At 37.8% G+C, this 23251-nt stretch overlaps 1 protein-coding gene across 9 annotated transcripts in view; it reads right to left on the reverse strand.

Annotated features, from left to right (window-relative positions):
• Positions 1–1001: 1001 nt before the first annotated feature.
• Positions 1002–23251, reverse strand: part of Erbin (erbb2 interacting protein) — a 120315-nt gene continuing 98065 nt past the window's right edge. For 3 of the 9 annotated variants that reach the window (XM_045138892.1, XM_045138891.1, XM_045138893.1), the window contains exons 21-27: positions 20739–22281; positions 13747–13920; positions 11217–11336; positions 7894–8100; positions 6383–6475; positions 5474–5548; positions 1002–3044 (exon numbers count right to left, since the gene is read on the reverse strand). In XM_045138892.1, the coding sequence (XP_044994827.1) occupies positions 2937–3044; positions 5474–5548; positions 6383–6475; positions 7894–8100; positions 11217–11336; positions 13747–13920; positions 20739–22281 (2320 nt within the window). In that variant the 3' untranslated portion in view covers positions 1002–2936. The remainder of the gene's footprint in view (positions 3045–5473; positions 5549–6382; positions 6476–7893; positions 8101–11216; positions 11337–13746; positions 13921–20738; positions 22282–23251) is intronic. The other 6 variants (XM_045138894.1, XM_004671190.2, XM_004671193.3 and 3 more) reach the window with 3 other exon arrangements.

Raw genomic sequence — 23251 nt, forward strand, 5'->3', positions numbered from 1 at the left:
GCTATATTCTGTACTGTTTTTTTTAGTAATAAACTTTCTTACTCAACTTTGTTTCAAGAACAGTGTAGAGTTTAAAATTACAGTGGAATAAAATGCTGATGCATAGGACATCTGTTGTTTTTGTAATGTTTCAATATAGTATGTAGACAAGGAATGAAAACTAGCTCATGGAAAGCCCCAGTTCTGTGAAGCTTAATTCCCCTTGAAAAACTGCACTCTATTAATTCTGGCTCAAGATAAGACAGTTGAGAACTTTGCAGCTTAGGTACCTATTTTAAATATTCTTTTAAAAAATATTTGAGAGAGAAAATATGAATGAATGAATGAATTAATGAATGGGAAGGCCAGGGCCTCTTTCCAATGCAAATAAAACTCCAGACATTTGTGCTCCTTTGTGCATCTGGCTTTGCATGGATGCTGGGGAAGTGAACCCGGACCATCAGGCTTTGCAAGAAAGTGCCTTTAACCATTGAGCCATCTCTCCAGTGCATTTTTTTTTTTTTTTTTTTTGAGGTAGGGTCTTACTCTAACCCAGGCTGACCTGGAATTCACTATGTAGTCTCAGGGTTGCCTTGAACTCATGGTGATCCTCCTACCTCTGCCTCCTGAGTGCTGGGATTAAAGTCGTGCATCACCATGCCTGGCTCCAGCCTCCTGTTTTAAGTATTCTTTTTTTTTTTAAAAAAAAAAATATCTTATTTTTATTTATTTATTTGAGAGAAACAGGCAGGGGGAGAGAGATAGAGAATTGGGTGTGTGAAGGCCTCCAGCCACTCTAAACAAACTCGGCTTACATGGGTTCTGGGTAATTGAACCTGGATCCTTTGGCTTTGCAGACAAGCAACTTAACGTCTAATCCATCTCTCCAGGCCTATTTTAAGTGTTCTTAATTAAAAGTGAAATGTTATTTTGAAAATGTCAATCAATAAAAGAACTGTGACTATTTTATGATGCTAAAATATTTTAAAGTAAACTAAGAATAAAGGGAGCACAGACTTGTCTTAAAGAAGGTTTGTCATTCTTTGTTTTAGAGATTACAACACGTACAAGTGAATTTTATCAAAATACAGCACATTTCTTCTACTTTATCCATAAAAATCAAGTCCTATGTAAATAGTACTGAAAATCAACTAAAATGAGTTAAAATTTACAAAGAGTTGTTAAAGGGTTTCAATCAAAATTATTAAAACTATACAGTACAATAACCAATTGATACCATCTCGAAAGAAGTGCAATCATGAGTTCACATACTTTTAAAAGTGCTATTTAATCTGACTAGAAAGAATGGAGAGTGAGCCCAACTCACTTTTGTAAAAACAATGTAGGTGATGCTTTAGCTAGTCCTGTAAGAATTGTAATTAAATTCAAAGTTGACAACAAAAAAAAATGTAATACATTAACTTTCCCAAATTATGTTTCTTAAAAATTAGAAATTATTTCAAGAACTGCATATTGCTTTAACAACAGTTTTCAGATTAGCCTCAACTAAAAACAGTTATTGGTCTCCTATGGCACTTTTGTTCTGGTCCAAATAACCATGCATTAATTCTTACCATTGCATGTTACTCAAATTTTATTTGATTACATAGAACAAAAACAAATAAAATTAATGGTTTCAATAAACAAAATTAATAAACCTATATCATCAAATACTTGTTACAGTAACTAGGAACAAAGGCAGTTGGTGGTAAAACACTATTATACTGATCCACTTAGAAACCCTTTAAAGACTCTGTGGTGTGGAGGTCACATTTACCGTTACCTGTAGGAACAGCCCTTTATTGAACACTTTCACCCATCAGCAGGCCTCGTGGACCCACTCCTTTGCTCTCCACTCTCCACAGCAATTCTCGATCACTGTGCCAGTTTCATAGACTTGCTTTGGTTTTCTAGCTCCATGCACACTCCATGTTTCCCTTTACCTTACCAAGGCAGTGCAAGGCCAAACAAAAATCAGGCTTTCCTAAACTGTGTTACATTTTATGTTACAGGCCAAACAATCTTAAAACTGGCAATTTTGGTTTCATTTACTCTTTAAAACAAGTTATAAATTAGATTAAAATGGAGTACTAATTATAAAAACAGATTGCCAAGTACCATCATTTGCAAAAACATCAGGGGATATCCATAATATGAGAAATGCATGGACATGCATCTACATAGAGTTAAAAACTTTGGTAACTAAAAAATTAAAAATTGAATGACCAGTAGTAAATATACAGTCAATGGCTGTAACAAGAACAGATCTTGTAGAGCTGAAAAATGCAATTACTGTCTTTTTATTCTTTAGAAAGACATTACATATTTTATTGAATTATTCTATTAATAAAAACACATTAACAGTAACTTTTGTTTTCATTCTTTGCTTCCCGATTTTTATAGGAAGTAACTATTTTAACCTGACCTTGGAAAGTGAACCCGCCAGTACCAACTTCATCTACCCACTCTTCATTTTAATATGCACATAGCAAAAGCCAACACTTCAAATTTCTTGTCCACATCAAAACAAAAGTAGTTTCAGCAGAAAAACATTAATACCAGTTGGATAAAAATAAGGGCACAAAAGCTACGAGACAGATAGCTCTGCCATCTGTCTCTGGGCTACAATCAAGGCTAACTATTGCCTTGTATACAGTCAGTCATGTGTATGAAATCCAAAAATAAACCTACAATCTATACAAAAACAACAGAAGCTTGTTTTTGTAGCCTTGATTGCTATGTTTAAAAACCTAACAACAAAGTCCATATGGTATGAATTCAACAGTCTCCTTTACATTCTGTACAGTGGTTCTTTCCCTCTAACCACAAGATCCATTATTTCATTAATGTACAAGTTTGAACATAACTGTTTTGAGTTCTTCTTATATATAAAAATAGTCAAAATATTAATTTCCAATAAATCTTGCTGCTTTTCCCTCATTTTTGTCCATAGGTGCTTATGAGGAAACTTCCCGTACAATGATGAGTTCTACTGTGTTCTGGAAAGTTTTTAGTAAGGACACTGCTTGTCCATGTTCAATATTGATAAAACTGAAGCCATTAGCCTAGAAGAAAGAGAAAAAGATGCTTTTAGAAAAAAACTGAGAACATTTTCTTGTTTGCATTTCCACGTTGACAACTTGAAACAACACACAGAGGGACCCCAGGAACTTGTACTGTATCTGAGTTTCCAGACAATTTAGATGCAGCAGTCCAATGCTGGGAACACTTATCTATGACAGGATGTTGCACGTATGTGCTGAGGGGCATTCAAGCTGGCCAAACTGCAAGGGTCACTGAGGGCAAGGTCTAGTCTTCGTATTCATTCGCACCAGCAGATCAAGACCACCACCATTTCACCACACAAAAGCCAGAATTTTACCGAGATCTTACTCTGCATCAGACACACAAGCTGAAGTGCTTCACACAAATCCAACCCTGATCCTAATACCGTAGGTTCTTTCCTTCTACTGTAGAGTGCAGGAAAGAAAATTCAGGCACTGTCCATACGGTACATTAATATCCTCTGTCATAAAACTGAAACTACAAAGCCAGGCATGGTGGCACACGTCTCTAATCCCAGAACTTGGGAGGCAGAGGTAGAAGAATTGCTGTGAGTTTGAGGGTGCCCTGAGACTACATAGTGAATTCCAGGTCAGCCTGGGCCAGAGTGAGGCACAAAAAAAAAAAAAAAAAAAAAAAAAAAAAAAAACACCAAAAAAAACCAATTAACAAACACCCCACCCCGAAACTACAGATTCCTGTATGGTTCAGAGAAATGTATGTCCTATGAGTGTGTGTGTGTGTGTGTACACATGTATGTACCAGTGAGCAAGAAAGAGAGAGAGAATATGTATGTGTATGCAGAGGAGACAGAGGTAAATGGATGAATGCTAAAGATAATGTGACAAAGTACTAATAACTGGTGGCCAAATGAAGTAAATATAGGCCTTTGTTATATTTTTTTGCAGATTTTCTGATCTTCAAATCATTTTCAAAAAATTACGTGTGTGTGTTCCACTTCACGAATCTATATGTACGCTCCTGGGGCCATGCTAAGTTCTTTATCATTCTATTGTCACGGCATATGTGTAGCTGAGTGAAGCAAGAACTAAGTTAATTAACACTAAAAAATATTTTATTTTTATTTTTATTATTTTTTTAAATTTTTTTTTCAATTTATTTATTTGAGAGCGACAGACACAGAGAGAAAGACAGATAGAGGGAGAGAGAGAGAATGGGCGCGCCAGGGCTTCAAGCCTCTGCAAACGAACTCTAGATGCGTGCGCCCCCTTGTGCATCTGGCTAATGTGGGACCTGGGGAATTGAGCCTCGAACCGGGGTCCTTAGGCTTCACAGGCAAGCGCTTAACCGCTAAGCCATCTCTCCAGCCCTTATTTTTTTTTTTTAATTTTATTTATTTATTTATTTGAGAGTGACAGACACAGAGAGAAAGACAGATAGAGGGAGAGAGAGAGAATGGGCGTGCCAGGGCTTCAAGCCTCTGCAAACGAACTCCAGACGCGTGCACCCCCTTGTGCATCTGGCTAATGTGGGACCTGGGGAACCGAGCCTTGAACCAGGGTCCTTAGGCTTCACAGGCAAGCGCTTAACCACTAAGCCATCTCTCCAGCCCCCTTATTTTTATTAAGAGGGTGAAAAATGGAGAGAGAGAGAAAGGGAGGGAGGGAAGGAGAATGGGCACATCAGGGCCTCCAGCCACTGTAAACAATTCCAGACGCATGCACTGCCTTGTGCAACTGGCTTATATGAGTCCTGGGAATCAAATAGAGTTCCTTTGGTTTTGCAGGCAAGGACCTTAACTATTAAGCCATCTCTCCAGCCCTAATTAACATTTTTTAAAGGGTTGGAACAAGGACTCAAACACAGGGATCTTTTAGTTACTAAACTTTAATGTCTATCACTTGGTAAGATAGCTATCTCTCAGTGTTATCTAAAGTAACAGTCAAGGCAGGAAAAGAGGAGAGACATACTTGTGTCTAAGGCTTATCTTCCTCCTAAGAGAATGCTATAATGCATGCATTTAGCTAGAATGAGTTGCTGGAGTAACAGAAAATAGGGGTTATGGGAAAGTAAAAAAGGGTTTCTCAGGTTTTCAAAACTTCCTATTTTGACAGAAAACTCACCTCAGGCAGTGGTATTCTGATCCCCTAAATGAGTAAAAGTTAACATTTCTGTACTTAAGATGTACATAATACACCAAATATATAAGGTTTTTGTTTGTTTGTTTGTTTATTCAAGGAAGAGTCTCCCTCTAGTCCAGGCTGACCTGGAATTCACTTGGCAGTCTCAGGGTGGCCTTGAACTCATGGCAATCCTCCTACCTCTGCCTCTCAAGTGCTAAGATTAAAGGCATGCGCCACTATACCTGGCTCAGTCAGCATAATTTTTAAGGTACAAAGCAGAAATGTTTTGAACTACAAAAACATTAGAAAGCATTGTAAATGAAAGAAAACAATTTTTTAAAAGTTACCTGAATAATTTTATCACCTGGTTGCAGTAATTTTGATGCTGGTCCTTCAGGCTGTACCCTTGTTACAAATATACCCTTTAATATCAACAAACAACAATTATTAAATCCAATATCATATGTATAAACCACAAAATAAACAAGGAGCAATCTTTCCTCTATAGCATGTGTGGTGGTTCTAATGGATGTTTCCAATTAAGTTTTTTAAAGCTTGTAATTTGGATCTCCAGCACCTTGACTGGAGGAGGTATGACTGTGGGCTGATCGAAGGGTCCATCCAGCTCACCCTGAAGTGAGAGGGTTGATTAAGAACACTAGTCTAAAAGACATGCAAAGTGCTGGGGATTTGTCTGCACTTCTAGAGTATGACTGCTTATGGTGTTCCTGGTGGCTTTTCTGCTTGGATATGGGAAAGGGCCAACTTCCTGTGCCCTGGAACTTCCCCTAGATCTGTAAATTTTAATAAATCCCTTTCTCCATAACTGTCTCTGGTCTGGAAGTTCATCCCAGCAATAGGAGGCTGTCTACTACACTATACAAACACTGAATCACTGTAATAGTGGCCTCCCTAATTTCTCTGAGTAATACTATGAAAAATGAAAGTAATTTCTGCCTCTAGTAATTCTGAATTTAGTAAAGTGATAAATTACTTCTGTGGATTTGTAAAAAAATTAACAAGAAAATTAAAAATAACTTGATAATACCATGAACACTCACTTTTTTGGTCAATTTTTTCCCTCAAACAACCAGAACTTGTAAGTTTCAAAACAAAACAGTTATTGTGAAGGAAATAAAAATAATGCTATCTACCTAGATTTACACAAATATCTATTAGATTTTCACTTACATATGAATACTGAGTCAATAAAGGAAAACCTTATGTGTGATCAAGGACATATACACAAAGCTTACATCATCATCAGGTCTGAATGGGTTTCCTCTACCCCGGACACCTCCAGATATGCTAAATCCAAGTTCTGGATCCTTTTCTACCCTCACTCGAATCTGATTTAATATGAAGAAAAAAGAAACATTAGTATTTGGAAAAAATATGTAACATGACAACATCACATTTCTATATTGGTGAATTAAGTTCAAGCAGAAGACAACATTTGGGCAGGCGAAGGGTAGTTATAACATAGAACGTTCTGTTAATGAGTTAGTCAGTTAGAGGCACAGTGGGATTATAAAGCACAGCTCCCAACTTTACTACCCATTTCATGAGGACAGCAAATCAATCACTGTTGATCCTAGTTTACTTTTTAGACATCATAAATTTAAATGACACAGTACATATAAGGTGTTGTGTTCTTAAAAATCTCATCAGTTAATAGTATTTTTCTTATAAACTAGCTGTAAAAAGAGATGTAAAGCTTCCTTTTTTGTTTTGAGATAGGGTCTCCATATACCACCCAGGCTGGCCTGGAACGTCCTATGTAATCCCAGCTGGCCTCGAACCCATTATCCTGCCTCAGCCTTCCAAGACTGAGATTATAGGTATGTACCACCATGCTTGACTGTAAAAACTAAACTTCTGTTATATAATATTCCCTTTTCACCATAGAGGCAACCAAAAAGAACAGTGACCCCTATTAGGGCTTCTTCTAGTGTTCTTGATTATTTTATAAATAAAGTCAAGGTGTACAAATGAGAGGCTCATAAATTTTCAAGATGAAACAGTTAAAGTAGTTTGTAGAGCACAGTTAAACTTCAAAATCTAAGAAACAAAACTTTGGGGCTGGGGAGATGGCTCAGTGGTTAAAGTTGCTTGCTTGCAAAGCCTGCCAGCCTGGGCTCAATTCCCAAGTACCTACATAAATCCAGAAGTGCAAAGTACAGCATGAATTTTGAGTTTGTTTGCAACAGCAAAAGCCCTGGTGTGCTCATAGTCTCTTTGCTCACAAAGTAAAAGAGAAATGAGACTTTAATATAGAACAATGTGTCATTTCAGTTTAATGGATTTAACTATCTACATTTCTGAAGGAAAAAAAAATCTAACTACCAGAGTATCACCAATCAGTTTAGACAAACATTTTACTTAAAATTTTAAAAATGCCTCCAAGTACAAATCCTGTGTCATATTGATCATAATATACGTTAAAAATGTCTGGTGTGTGGTGGTACATGCCTTGAATCCCAGCACTTGGAAGGCAGAGGTAGGAGGTCTGCCATGAGTTCAAGGCCACCCTGAGACTACCAAGTGAATTCCAGGTCTGCCTGGGCTAAAGTGAGAACCTACCACAAAAAAAAAGAAGAGAAAAATCTCAAAGTAAAACACTTTATGAACTTAACAGTAAACTAAAATTTAAAGTAGTAAAAACTATGTTAAAATTCTATATGAATTTACTGCTAACCATTAAGCAAATCTGTCAGAATAGATGGAAAGCTCAGTCTCGTATTCCAAACAGTCTGAGTAGTCTTACCTCTTGCCTGGCCAGCTCCTGACCTCGTCTAGGAGAACAATGGGGCTGCGCATATGGCGGCGGGTGGGCCACTTTCAGCATCAAATAATCAATTAGTTGCTCTCTAGAGGGATGCCTTGCCACAGATGCCTGAGGGGGATGATGTACTTGACTATGATTTGCCTGAGGCCTGAGAGGCTGGCTCATCTGTCCATTACTCAAAGGCATCTAAGAAAAACATGAAGTATCTTAAAATGACCAATAATAATGTTTTATTACAAATACTTGGATAAGCTTCTTGGAGTATTGCAGAAGTACTAAAGTGTTAACATTGCAAATCAAACAATACCATGCCACTTATTATTTTCCTTTAATTTTGAAATTTAACAGAAAAAAGCTATTAGTGTCTTAATTCTAAACTTGCCTGAATGCTTGCTGATACTCTTTCACCATTCAAATTAATACCTCACATTTTAACTTATTTGCTTTTCTGTTAGATACAAATCTGCTATTACAATCACCAAATGTTAAAGTGGGAACAGTACACTGAAAACCTTAAGAGAGCCCATCAGAAGGGTACCTACTTCTAATAAATGAGAACACCTATACATAAATGGTACATATAATGATATTTTTTTAGGCAAAATTTAATTTGTTAGTGCAGCTTCTTTCTAATCGAAATATATTTTTACCTTTCTTCCTTTCCTGACCTAACAAGTTAATTCAGCTATCTATGTAGAAAACTGATTTATTTATTTTTGGGTGGGGGTTGAGGTAGGGTCTCGCTTGCTCAAGCTCAGGCTGATCTGGAATTCACTATGTAGTCTCAGGGTGGCCTTGAACTCACAGAGATCCTCCCAAGTGCTGGGATTAAAGGTGTGTGCCACCATGCCTAGCTATAAAAACTGATTTATTCTTTATATGTGTGTGAATGTGTCAGCTAGCAATTTAAAAACTCTCTAAATATTAATTCTAAACAGTAAACACAAAATTTAAACACTGATTTTCTGTTTTATTTTCCACAAGCTAAATAAAAATCATGAGATTATTTTGTTAACAAATCTTTAGTATCTTTTAGGTTTTAGAATTTGAACCTTCATTTTAGACTTAAAATTACCTTTGTAGCTAATTTATTCTATGAGGAATCTAGCTGGAAATAGAGCCTACATTCATATTATAGTCATTTATAAAAAGACTTGTGCAGAAGAGGAAACATGCCTATGTTACATTAAAATTTCCTTGTTGGTTGTTAGTAGAAAGGTAACTCTGTCCACAAGGAAATTTGCAGAAAACTATGCAGAAATACCTACATCTATTTCCTTAAAATTACCCAAAAGTATAGAAGTTTGAGACATGCATGCTATTCCAATTGTGAACTTCTATCTTACTAAAGACAGAAGTTTGGCTTTTTCTTTTTCTTTTCAAGGTAGGGTCTTGTTCTAGCCCCAGGCTGACCTGGAATTCACCATGTAGTCTCAGGGTGGCCTTGAACTCATAGCAATCCTCCTACCTTTGCCTCCAGAGTGCTGGGATTAAAGGTGTATGACACCATGCCTGGCAGAAGTTTGGCTTTAATTAAAAAAAAAAAAAATTGTAATCTGAAAAAAGGTAGTCCTTTTCACTGTTAAGCTTAAAAACTTACTTAATTTGGAAGCTTGGGAAGATACATAGATGTTATATAACAGGGTACAAGGATAAACCTGATAAACCTTGTATTAGTGAGGGAAAAGAAAAATAAGGTTCTATGTTATGCCCACATTTCTGAAAACACTAGTTATTTGTGAACTGATAACAGCAGACAGAAAGCTCCTAATCCACCCAGGATTATTTCCCTGTTGTGTTACTGCTTTATCATGAACACACACTTCTAGAAATTGCCTTTGCTTTTCTGCTTGTATCGTTTATTCACATGCACACACTCATTATCTTCTGCTGACAAAAAGTCATACAAGGGGATCTAACCCAGGGCCAACTCTGCCAGAGTGACATTCCCATCTAGGGTCCGCTGATCTATTCTGTGTATGTATTTAACTAGGTATCACTATGTAGCCTTGGCTGGCCTTGAACTCTCTCGATCTTCCTGTCTTGGTTTTTCAAATGATGGGATACAGGCAAGTGTTGACACACCCAGCCTAACCTATTTTTAAGACCCCCTAACACCCACCTCCTCACCCCCACACTTTTACATAAGCTGGTATTAAACAAAAAATACATGAAGCAAGTTGAGTACGGTGGCTCAAGTCTTCAATCCCAGCTCTCAAGAGGTTGAAGTACGAGGACGAGGACTGCCCTGAGTCTGAAGCTAGCCTGGGCTACAGAGTCCTAGGACAGCCTGGGCTACAGTGAGACCTTGCCTCAAAAAAATTAAAAGAATATATGTGATGTTTAGTAAATGCCTCAGGAGATTAACCTAAACCATAAAATGTACGTTTAAAAGAAAATAGAACTGATGATAGATCTTAATTAAAAAAACAAGGATAAAATGAACAGGTATGGACTGGAGAGATGGTTTAGCGGTTAAGTGCTTGCCTGTGAAGCCTAAGGACCCCGGTTCGAGGCTTGATTCCCCAGGACCCACGTTAGCCAGATGCACAAGGGGGCACACACATCTGGAGTCCGTTTGCAGTGGCCGGAGGCCCTGGTGAGCCCATTCTCTCACTCTATCTCTTCCTCTTTCTCTCTCTGTTGCTCTCAAATAAATAAATAAAAATAAAAATTTAAAAAAATGAACAGGTATGTATGAACATGTATTCGATGGCTGGGTAGCTACCCTCCAGAACATCAATAATAAATATGCCTCCTATCTCCATGTGGCCAAACTGGAGACATGAAACTAGCTGGATGAAGGCAATAAGGAGTAACCTATTTGGCACTGGTCATGAATGAATTAGTGCTGTATCAATCTCTTTTTTGGTCCACAGTATTAACAATACAACTACTGTCTATCCTACTACATACAAAAGTTTTTCAAGGTGATTTCTCAGTTATACTTTAAGAATTTTCAAATATTTTATAGTAATAGTAAAAGATTCTAGAATGAAAAATTTAAGCTAAGGGCATTTTTAATTCTCCAAGGTTTAGTATTAGAAATGCCAAAAAATCCTTTATTCAAATGGTAAAATAGGAAGGTGGTGCTACGGAAATCCACATATACCAATGAAATTATTTCACAGTGTGAAAAATCACGGAATAAACTGAGAAACAACAGAATCAATTTCTTTTTTGTAGTTACAAATTACTTAAAAATAATCCTTACCAATCTACGTGAGTAAACCCTTACAATAGTATTTTCAGTAAAAGCGCACGTGAGATTTCTAGCTCCAAAGGGGCTTGGTAGCACCTACTTTCATCAAGCTGTCTGGAAGAGCATCTCTGTGACTAAGCGCAGCTGATGAGTAGCTCTGCTCTCCCGAAATCAATCTATCATCTTGGCAAGACTCTCCTGGACTGGGTGTCTGGGGATGCTTCAAAATGAGGGGAAACAAAAAGTCAATAAATAATACTCTTTATGATGTAAGATTAAAATGAGGATGATGATGATGCCTGAAAGACTAGGAAAGAAAGACAGCTCTATAGCAGAAAGGGGAAGACCCAACTTAGATATTACAATCATTGCTGCCACCAATTAGCAACTTTCTCTCACTCACAGGCACACGTAAACATGCTTGATCCTGCAATGGTGTAAAAAAATTTATAAAGATATATAGTGATAAATTTTCTTTACAATATATACATGTAAAAGACATTCTTTAATCTTTTCCTTTGAAGTTTTACTTACAGTAATACCTATCTTTAGTATCTTTTAAGCAACACCGCTGATTAAAGCTAATATCCTTGATTTACAGAAAGATTGTTCTGAGACAGCCTCAAACTCACAGCAATCCTCCTGCCTCAGCCTCTCAAGTGCTGAGACTATAGATGTGAGCCACTACACTCAGCTAATACCCACTAGTATTACTAGCAATTAAAATATTGCCAATGAGCACTCAAAACAAGTTTTTTTCTGGTTAAAAAAATGGATTGCTATTGTATTAATAGCAAAATATCACACAGGATTTCCTTCCTAGATTATCATGATGAGCAATACCAATAAACAGTCTTATAAAACTCATGTCATGGGCTAGAGAGATGGCTTAGTGGTTAAGGTGCATGCCTGTACAGCCAAAGTGCTAAAGTTTGATTATCCAGGTCCCACGTTAGCCAGATGCACAAGGGGGTGTGCGCGTCTGGAGTTCGTGTGCAGTGGCTAGAGGCCCTGGCATGCCCATCCTCACTTGCTGTCTCTCTCTCTCCCTCTCTGTCTCAAATAAATAAAAAGCATGCTCCAGACGCCCAGCTGGTTCAGTATTTAAAAAATATTTTAGAAAAATGCTTTAAAAATCAGATGTTGTATCTTTATATGCCAAATTTATTCTTACAGTTTAACTTAATGCAAATTTAATGTCATCAACTCTAAGTATTTATTATTATTAATATTCTGGGACACAGGATATCTGTATTTTTCTTTGTAAGTTGGTAGTAAACACCTTTGGTATTTAGAAAGCAAAACAGAAGGTGCATTACTGTTACTTTTACAACAGTATTATGTCTGCCTTGTAGCAAAGAAATGCAAATTACACCATGTTGAAAAATAACCTGCAATCTATGTCATTATATAATATATTATAGAAAACCTAGACTTTAAGGATTTATAAACTAATCTGTAAAATTTAATTTCCATCAGATCTATCATGTGCAGTTATTTGCTAGTCCAAACCATAACTCAGCATTTTTGGATGTGGTTTGCTCTAATTTTGTGTATTTATAGTATGTACTTCATCTTTCTTCTTTCTTGTGTTTTTAGGATACATACTAATTAACTTAGCTCAACAAAATGTTACTATAAAAGGCAAAGATTCCTTCCGAGTTAATACATGCCATGGGTGTCTTTCCTTCCAATGGTCTGTAGAAATGAGGGCTCATTGGTCAACAGCATTCTCTCTCTTTTTCAAATTAGGAACTTTCAAAATGATTGCTGTCACTATGATAGCACAGAAACCAAGTGATGGCAGGTGACTGACAGAAGACAGAGCAGGACAGGTCAGGGAGAAGCCAGAGCAAACTGCACTCAAGGAGACTGCTCCTACTCTAGAACACAGCAGAGTAAGGTCAGGGATGGAGCTGAGGAGGAGGAGCGGTGCTCAGGAAAACAACCAAGAGCCCAGGATAAGCAAAGACAAAACAAAACAACAAACCTGGAAACAAACTATGGGGAGGGTTAACACGATAAGGAGAAGGGTCTTTTCAGTACAGAATGAAAAATTCATTTAGTGAACATGTTACCATCTTAAGTCCTTAGGAAGAAAAAATTCTGAATTTTGAACCATGGCAGAGTGGCTTGGCTCTTTCTTGGCCATTCTTATGACTTAACTTTTCAACTTTCATTAGAATTAGAATGGAATCTTTGACTACTAGGGGCTATGGAGAAGTATGGATAATCAAACGTTTGTGTTTGGCCCTTTCATTGCTGTTTCTCACAATTCCTACTGTCTCGTATTTAATCATAGTTGGTGAAATATTAAATTTAGATACATGTAGTGCCAATTTTTAATTACTAGATTCACCATTATTCTGCCCTATAAAAATTCTGTGGATTACATATGGCATAGCTTATACTTTAGAAGCACAAAACAATTTCAATGTTAAGAGAAAAACACTACAAATAGTAGTTTTTAAAACCTGGTTTAATGTTTCCCCATCTGAATAAATAAATTACACTGAAAAGACTCAGTTTTAAACAATTAGTTATAGAATTAAAACACAGAAGAAACTCAGAGAAAAGAAAGATGTATGTGTTAAGACACTTAAAACCTTTGCACTTTCTCGTCAACGCACCAAGCACACCGGTCTCCTGTAGGTGCCCACTCGAGAGCTCTGCCCACCAGCACCTCTTCCATCTGCAACACTGAGGGCAAGACTGCCCTGGCTGCCATGCAGGTCCCTAGAGCTGCCACAGTGAGAGCTGCTTGCAGCAGTGAAATTGCAATTAAAAGACCTTGACAGCATGCTCTGAATAAAGAAGGATAGATAGATTTAACAGAGATTAGTGTAGCATGCAAAATCCAGAAGACATGTTACGTACATATAAGTAACCAACCTATACCACGTACAAATCATGCAATTTTCAGAGCCACTCAAAGAAAAGTGGCACTACTTATCCACATTTACATAAAAAACACACACATAAAGTACGCATACAAGGGCTGGAGAGATGGCTTAGCAGTTAAGGTGCTTGCCTATGAGGCCTAAGGACTCATGTTTGACTCTCTAGGTCCCATGTAAGCTGGACATGCAATACTGAGTATGAGCACAAGGGGACACAAACACCTGGCGTTTGAACGCAGTGGCTGGGGGCCCTGGTGCACCAATTCTCCCTCCCTCCCTCCCCTCTTGCATACAAAAAGGAAACTGTTGGGCTTGCCTAAAAAAAAAAAAGTACACATAAAAGAAAATACAAACAATATATCTACTTTATATTTATTAAATGTTATTACTTTCTTTATTCCTAATACACTGATATATGTCAGAAATACAAACTGATGACATACCCAGGTGCATGTGCATCTACATAATATTAAATGTGAACTTACTTCTCTAAAAACTGATGAATTTACCAACAATCAGTAATTCTAAGTCAAATGTATGGATTCTATTTTATTCTATAGATTAATTTTACCTTAAGTAGTGTGAACATTTAACAAACATAGTATAACAAAATACATGTGTGGAAAAACACCTGGCTGATGGCCATTTCCATTTAATATTATTTTCTACAATTATTGAAGTTCAATTTAAGTGCAGTATTTTTGGATATAACAAAACTTTCCACCAGGGCTGGAGAGATGGCTTAGTGGTTAAGCGCTTGCTTGTGAAGCCTAAGGATCCTGGTTCAAGGCTCGATTCCCCAGGACCCATGTAAGCCAGATGCACAAGGGGGCCATGTGTCTGGAGTTTGTTTGCAGTGGCTGGAAGCCCTGGCGTGCCCATTTTCTCTTTCTCTCTGTCACTCTCAAATAAATAAATGAATAAATAAAAATTAAAAAAAAAACTTTCCACCAGTCTACAATTATCAAAAAGAAAAATAATCGAAAATATATTTGTAATAATTTTTTCCTATTTAAGTAGATAGATATTATATTTTAGGAGTGGTGGCCTACTGATGGAATTCATTTATAGACTGGGTTTACATGAGTAACCAAATATAATCCAAGAATTAAGGAAGAACCTCAGTAAATGCACTTCTTATGCTCATTACTCCTATTTTCTTATTCCTGCCTTAACTGTTTCATATGGAAGCTTTTAGTCATACCACTCAATATTGAGGGTTTGAGATAAAATGAGCAAAACCATATTTTGGCATGGCTTGTTATTAAGGACACAGGAACAATGCAGTAACATTTACTTTACTCTTAGGAAATACATAGTGGATATTAATGTAAGGACTCCAGAAAAAGCTAAGCTATTATGAAACCAGATTTGCAGTCTTTCCAAACTATTTCACCAAGAATAGGGTTTAATAAAGGTAATCTAGGTTTCATGAACATTTAACTAGGATGTAAACACACATATACATATATACATACTTACATACCTACATATATGTATGTGTGTGTGTGTGAGAACATATACAAATACACTCGCTGGTTATCTAGAGATTTAACAGGTTAATTTGGGTGGCCTGACTGACCCTTTCAATGGTACACAGATCTTGGGAACAAAGCCTTTTCTTCCATTTCTTCTTTTTTAAAATATTTATTTATTTGCAAGCAGAGAAAGAAGAGACAGAGAGAATGGATGGCCTCCAAACATTGCAAACGGACTCCAGATGCATGTGGCACTTTGTGCATCTGACTCCACGTGGGCATTGGGGAACTGAACTCTGGTAGCTAGGCTCTGCAGATAAGCACCTTAACACTGGAGCCATCTCCTCAGCCCCCTTTCTGTCACTTCTGAACACATATGAGTTGATTCTAAGTATTTCACTAAGGCTAAAGTTCGACATAGGCCTGGCTTTTGGATTCAGGCTTGTGTGGACATCCACACAGAACTGCACCCTGTCACAACATACTTGAAGAGTTCAGTAAAGTTCCAGACATAATATGCCGGGCAGTACTGTTCAATACTGTTAATGGTTGTACAATAACAAGTGAACAGGGCTGAGGGCATAGTTTAATATTTGCAAGGGTTGGATCATAGGGTCAAAAACCAGTGGCACTTGATCATGTTGTGTTAATTGTAACTCTCACGATTGGCTCATTGTTTTGAACACTTAGTTTTCAGCCAGCAGCACTGTTTGGGCAGGTTGTGGAACTTCTGGGTGGTGAAGTCTTGCTGGAGGAAGTAGGTCGCTGGGTGGGGATTTGGGTTCCATTTGGCCCCATTCCCTGTCTGTGCTCTGTCGGATGCACTGTGAATGGCTGGCTTTCTTTCTACACGTGTTGTCATGACGGCCTCACTGCGATGGACTGCACCCTCGGGTCCGAAAGCCAAACCCATCCTTCCTTAAAAGCCACTTCTGTCAGTCACAGAATTTTCAAGTTAAAATCTATTTTATGTATGGATTCCTTGCATAATTCTTAATGGGTTGAGGAAGGACAGTTATATAACCAAAATACTATAACCCATGTAAGCTTCCACACATGATCTAGTATTACTAAATTCTCAGCTGTGTAAAGCAACAAATCTAATTGGGGGCGTTACCCTGAAAAGCATAGTGTGCATTGTAAAATGCCCTTGGGGAAAAATTTAAATGCCCCTTCTGCCACTGGAATTCTGCACTCCCCTCCATCTGTCTGTCTGTCTGTCTCTCTCTGCATGCGTGCGTGTGAAGAGAGGTCCTCTGTTACCCTCTACCACTCGGAACCAATGCTTTGAAGTTTACAGTCTAAAATCATGCTCTATTAAAGTGGCTAATTAGAAACATCTTTATGAAGCACTTAGCTTGTTTATGTATATTCCAGTTACCATAGCTAATGAAAATTTGCCAGACTACAGCACAAAGAAGGTTACTATAAATAAAAAGGAGCAATTTTCAGAATCACATGTAATGCTTTTAGAACATTTTTGAATACCTAAACACATGGTATCTCTTTATACTGGGGGCTTGCTTGGATAGCTTATCATCATATCAAATTCAAACACTCAAAGCAATCTAATATTACATTTTGCCACATAGCTTTAAGATTTCATTCTCCTAAATACTAGGATTTTTTTTTTTTAAAGTTGGTGACCAAATAAGGTTTCTCTTTTTTTTTTTTTTTTTTTTGAGGTAAGGTCTCACTCTAGCCTGGGCTGACCTGAAATTCCCTATGGAATCTCAGAGTGGCCTTGAACTCATGGCAATCCTCCTACCTCTGCCTCCCAAGTGCTGGGATTAAAGGCATGTACCACCACACCTGGCCAAATAAGGTTTCTTGAGATCTTTTATCCAACCTAGAAAAAAATTACTTTTTTTTCATCAAGGTGCCTTTCATATTCAGCCTAGTATAGCCAACAGTCCTAGCCCAGGATCTATCATTTGGCACTTTTGTTAGCAAAGTTATTTGCTAACTTAATTCTTAGCAATTCATCCCAAACATGTTTGCCTGAGATTATTCTAAAATACCCCTCTTATTATAATACTCTTCAGCTCAGAGCATAAAACATCTTGTTATGTCAAGTTAAAACTTTCCTGGACCTTTAAATTAGTAATCTAGGAGGTGGGTATGTTGGCATCTTTATATTTCTGTTCTCACAAGGCTTCTCTCAGTTTCCCTGAATTAACTCTTGCCTTTCAGTACACAACTAGAAAGCTACTGTGCTCAGAAACCTGCATAGCAATGACTGCTGAGGTGTGTGCACACAGTCAGCTCCGGCTTGCTGGTGCTGACTGCTGTCCCTGCTGTGGGTGTGTGATGGATTGAGACGGCTTCTTCCACCATGATGGAACTTCCCCTGGAATCTGCATGACTGAAATAATTAAACCTTTCCTTCTATTAAAAAAGGGGGAGGGGGTGGGAGGGATGGCTTAGCAGTTAAGGCATTTGCTTGCAAAGTCAAAGGATCCAAGTTTGATTCTCCAGGACCCACATAAGCCAGCAGCACAAGGGGGTGCATGCGTCTGGAGTTCATTTGCAGAGACTGGAGGCCCTGGTGCGCCCATTCTCTTCCTCTCTGTCACTTTCTCTCAAATACATAAATAAATAAAATATATTTTTAAAATTTGTATAGCAAATTTCTAATTATATATTTCATGCAATATATATAGAAAGAAAGCTAAAAGGCACATTGAACAATAAGCTACCTGCTTCCTCTTACTAACTCAAGTCAGGTACATCCCTGCCAAACAGTAACAAAGTGTGTATTCTACACACAATGAGTTTGCTCCATATCTGCAAGCCCGCCTCTATGTCTAGCAATCATGGCATTCGCAACTATCAGTTATTCAAGCACAAACCTCAAGCTTTAAACCCTCCCTTTTTTGCAATGAGCAATTACATGAATATTAAAATTTTAAGTAAATTTTCATGATGTCTATTTCAGAAATGCTTGTGAATTCACTCCTGTATCTCAACCCTATTGATAATAGTTCACGTTTCATTTCTTTTTTATTTTTTTTAATAAAATCTTTGCTGTTTGTTTAATTAATTAATTAATTTATTTGAAAGCAACAGAGTGAGAGAGAGAAAGAAGCGAGAGAGAGAATGGGTGTGCCAGGGCCTCCAGCCACTGCAAACGAACTCCAGACGTGTGCGTCCCCTTGTGCATCTGGCTAACGTGGGTCCTGGGGAATCGAGCCTTAAGCCGGGGTCCTTAGGCTTCACAAGCAAGTGCTTAATCGCTAAGCCATCTCTCCTGCCCTCATTTGTTTTTTAAAAGAATATTTTATTATTTATTTTACTTTAGAGAGACAAAGAGGCAAACAGATAGAGAATGGTTATGTCAGGGCCTCCAGCCACTGCAAAAGAACTCCAGACACATGCACCACCTTGTGCATCTGGCTTATGTGGGTCCTGGAGAGTTGGACCTGGGTCCTTTGGCTTTGCAGGCAAGCGCCTTAACTGCTAAGCCATCTCTCTAGCCCACACATTTCATTTATCTGTATCACTAAGACAACTTTAGAATTCAATCTCTTTGACCAGTCTTTTCTCCTAAGATCCATTTCCACACTGCCTCTAGAAGTTCTTCTCTTTAACTTAAGGCATTCTCAAATTCCTGAGAAAAAGTACACAAAGTTAAATAGTCTTACCAAGGTTTAAAGAGCTACAACAAACAAAACAGAAAGGATGAGGGCAAAGCAGCTGCAGCTTGTTCAGTGACTGAAAGCTGAAAGCCTCTCTGAAAAGAACATTAGGCAGAGATTTATGCAAATAGATACAAAATGGTAACCATATTTTAGGCATTTATGACACAGAAACTTAAGGAATTAAGATATAATGTCTGAGTTTATGTCCAGCTATATTTTAAATTTACTAGAGAAGATAATTGGATAGAATCCAGGGAAACACATAAAACCAAGTCTTAAAGAACCTTTTCTTTTTTGCTTAGGTAAGGTCTCACTTATGTATAGCCCAAGCTAGCTTTGACCTCCACCTGCCCCATCTTCCCCAGTGCTCATGATACAGATATATATCACCACACCTGGAATAAAGAACATTTGTCTATATTTGGCCAACATGGCTATGCACTAATACCAATTTTAAATATTTATTTTATTTGACAGAAAGAGAGAGAGAGAGAGAATATGAATGGGCACGTCAGGGCCTTCAGCCACTGTGAACGAACTCCAGATGAGTGCGCCCCCTGGTGCATCAGGCTAAAGTGGTCCTGGGGAATTGAACCTGGGTCCTTTGGCTTTGCAGGCAAACACCTTAACCGCTAAGCCATCCCTCCAGCCCTAATACTAATTTTATAGGATTAAAACATATTAGAGGGCTGGAGGACTGGCTTAGTGGTTACATACTTGCCTGTGAAGCCTAAGGACCCAGGTTCGTGGCTCAATTCCCCAGGATCCATATAAGCCAGATGCACAAGATGGTACATGCATCTGGAGTTTGTTTGCATTGGCTGAAGGCCCTGGTGTACCCATTCTTTCTCTCTCTGTCATTCTCAAAAAACAAAACAAAACAAAACAAAAAAACCCATATTAGAGCTGTGTGTGGTGGTACATGCCTTTTAATCCTGGCACTTTGGAGGTAGGAGGAGGGTCACTGTGAGTCTGATGATTCTGGGACTAAACAGTGAATTCCAGATCAGCCTGGGTTAGAGTAAGACCCTACTTACAGAAAAACAAAACAATTAACTCCTTTCAAAAGACAAAGATCAAGACATAAGGTTACAGGCTAAATGAGCATTAGTTTTTTTTTCCTTTTTTTTTTCAACCAATGCAAAGCTGCGCTTAACGAAATTCAATTACAGCAGGAACGCAGCTGAGTAGTCAAGAGTGAACGCCATGCCAGAGCCATCCGTGCCAGGGACAATGTGAGTTCTTTAATGTGGACTGGGATTTTTTCATAAAATAGTGACATGTGCAAACAGATTTCTGCTATTTTATTAATTATACAGTAAATAGCTATTTTCTTACAATATTTACATGAACAGTAGTTAATTGGTAATGAGCAGAAGAATGCTAAACATGTGTGTGCAATCCCAAACACATACGTCAACATAAAATGTTTATGACTGTAACACAGAGGAGCAAGAGAAGAGAAAAACCTTCCTAGAATATAATGTAAGAATATAATTCAGGGTATCTTGTTTTAATTTGATTAAAAAAGAGAGGATGACAAATATTTCTGAGGAAAATAAGTAAATTCATAAAGAGGAATAAAAAACTTATGTTTAATTACCTTTTCTAACTTTTTGGCCTCAATGTGTCGAAGTACTTGTTCTCGCCAATCATGAGGAACTTTACTTTTACCTGCAGGGTCTAATAGAGAGTGCTCCGAGCCAACCCTTGCATTTGGTCTTTTTGAAGGACTAGTCCGCGAGTAACTGAAATCGCTAACTGACATAGTTCTTTCTGGTATTTCATTAATGGAGGGTCGAGCACTCTGAGGCCTGGATGCATTTGGCCCGTCAATGCTGTATGTTCGTGCAGAAAGAGGTCTCTGTGATCCTGACATCATTGGAGGAGTTCTTCCCACCGAATGTAACTCTCTGTATGACAAATAATCCCCTTCAGGAACTTGAGCTCGCCTCGGGGGACCTGGATCACCGAGGTTTACAGAGGCTGTGGAGGACACACTGCTTTGTCTCTGAATTGTAGATCGAGATGCTGCAGGAACTAGTCTGTCATTTGGTGCAGCCCACATTTCTCCATGTCTTGCTTGGCCAAGTCTCTGATGTAAATGGTATGCAGTATTAGCTCTAACATTGTTATGGTTAGAGAAATTCATATTGGCAGCATGCTTGGTGTAACTGTGATTTTCTGTGCTGTCTGATCTAGGAAGGCGCTGAGGAGGAAAACTCACAGGGTCTATCTGTGGACTCTGTTTGGAGTGCCACAAGGTGTCTTTGACTGCAGCACTGCTACTGTACTGGACATTGTATTGTGGGGGACTATATATCTGAGAGGGGTGCTGTGAGCCACTCATTGTAGGGACTCTGATATCTGGCTCTTCAGGATTATGATTTGAATCAAATTTGAAAATTGTCTTTGTAGTTGCTATTAAGTCAGAAGATGAGGAAGAACCGGTAAATACTTGCAATGGTTGATCACACAACAGGGTGGCAGACTTGCTCCTGACTATATTCTTCCCATCAATAGCAGAGGAGATTTTAACTGCTGCACTTTGCTGCTGAGGACCATCATCACTAAGAATGTCATAAATTTTTAAGCCCCCAGTCTCCATGTTAGTTATACTATGAGATTTCACAACAGATCCAACTGGACCACTTCTCTGAGGGGAGAGATCTTCAGTGCTCTTAGAAATCCCCACGTCAACAGAAGAACTGGTGTCCTGTGTTTTCATCCCACTAGAAGACTGTGGAGCTTCCTCAGAATGGCCATTTACTTTATTGATAGATTCTGAATTAGAATATTTATTTCCATTTTCCAAGTGCTCAGCTTCCCTTTTAGAATGAATGCCTAATAAACCCGTTCCAAGCATCACATCTTGTGTCTTTGATCTTTCCATTATCTCTGGTTGAAAGGTATTATTAGTCACAAGCTTATTAAGATTCATATTGATATGGGCTAATCTGTGAGATCCATCAGATGTTGCTTTTGAGTCAGCTCCGGCATCAAGCAGAGCTAGTCGCTCTTCAATGTTTACATCATACCCAGGTGAGTTAAAATCCTTTCTGTCAGGAACTTTGAATTTTTCCTCTGGTAAATTGTTCAGAATATCTCCATTTTGTAAAAGGCTATTAAAATTTTCATCTTCTTGCCTAAAATAAGGATAATTTTATGAAAAAAATAACATTTTCTTGTTAATAGAGGATCATCAGTAACTACTTACTGTGCAGGGAGCACAAGCTAAAGGAATGGATAAAGACTCGGTTATTATGAACCACGTAGTACAAAGCATGACCTTCATTACACAATGTATGCCCGTACCACAACACACTAACACAACTTTTGTCTTTACATATCAGTTAAAATTAAATGAAAATTTACTTAAATAAGTAATATGCTTATATTAAGTTCAAGACAAGTAAAACAACTAAAATTCATTGATATATAAAAATTTTTTTTTGCTTTTGAGGTAGGATCTCCCTCTAGCTCAGGCTGACCTGGAATTCACTATGTAGTCTCAGGGTGGCCTCAAACTCATGGTGATCCTCCTACCTCTGTCTTTTAAGTGCTGAGATTAAAGGCATGTGCCACCATGCCTGGCTTAAGATTAATTTTTATCAATATGCTCAATTTAGCTTGTAACACAATAGCTTTAAAGGGCTAAACTATGAACAAAAGCAAAACTATGTAACCGCTTCTGCTCTTGCATTGAAATTGAAATGTGTGAAGATGGGCAAGATATACTGAGACAGAAAGAGCACAGGGCAATTTTAAAAGTATTTCTGAAGTATTACATTTTTAACCATATTAGCCACAGCTAACATTATTAATAAGTAACTATAAAATGCAGATATACAGACAATAAAATAAAACAAAGAACTATAAAATCACCCATAGTTCTGCAGTAAGTAAGATGGATCGAAAGAGAAACTGAATTTGATTATTAAATTCTCAGTAGCTTCATTGCATTTTGCAAATATTTTATAAATGTGCCATTTCAAAGTATAGAAAATATTTTCTTATTTCTGTCCTTAATAACAGACAAAAGAAAACATTATTAGAACCACAGCACACAAAAGATATTCTTTTATTCCTTAATACTTCATTGCATAAAAACCTGAC

The sequence above is a fragment of the Jaculus jaculus genome, chromosome 20, assembly GCF_020740685.1.
Source record: "Jaculus jaculus isolate mJacJac1 chromosome 20, mJacJac1.mat.Y.cur, whole genome shotgun sequence".
Lineage (NCBI taxonomy): Eukaryota > Metazoa > Chordata > Mammalia > Rodentia > Dipodidae > Jaculus > Jaculus jaculus.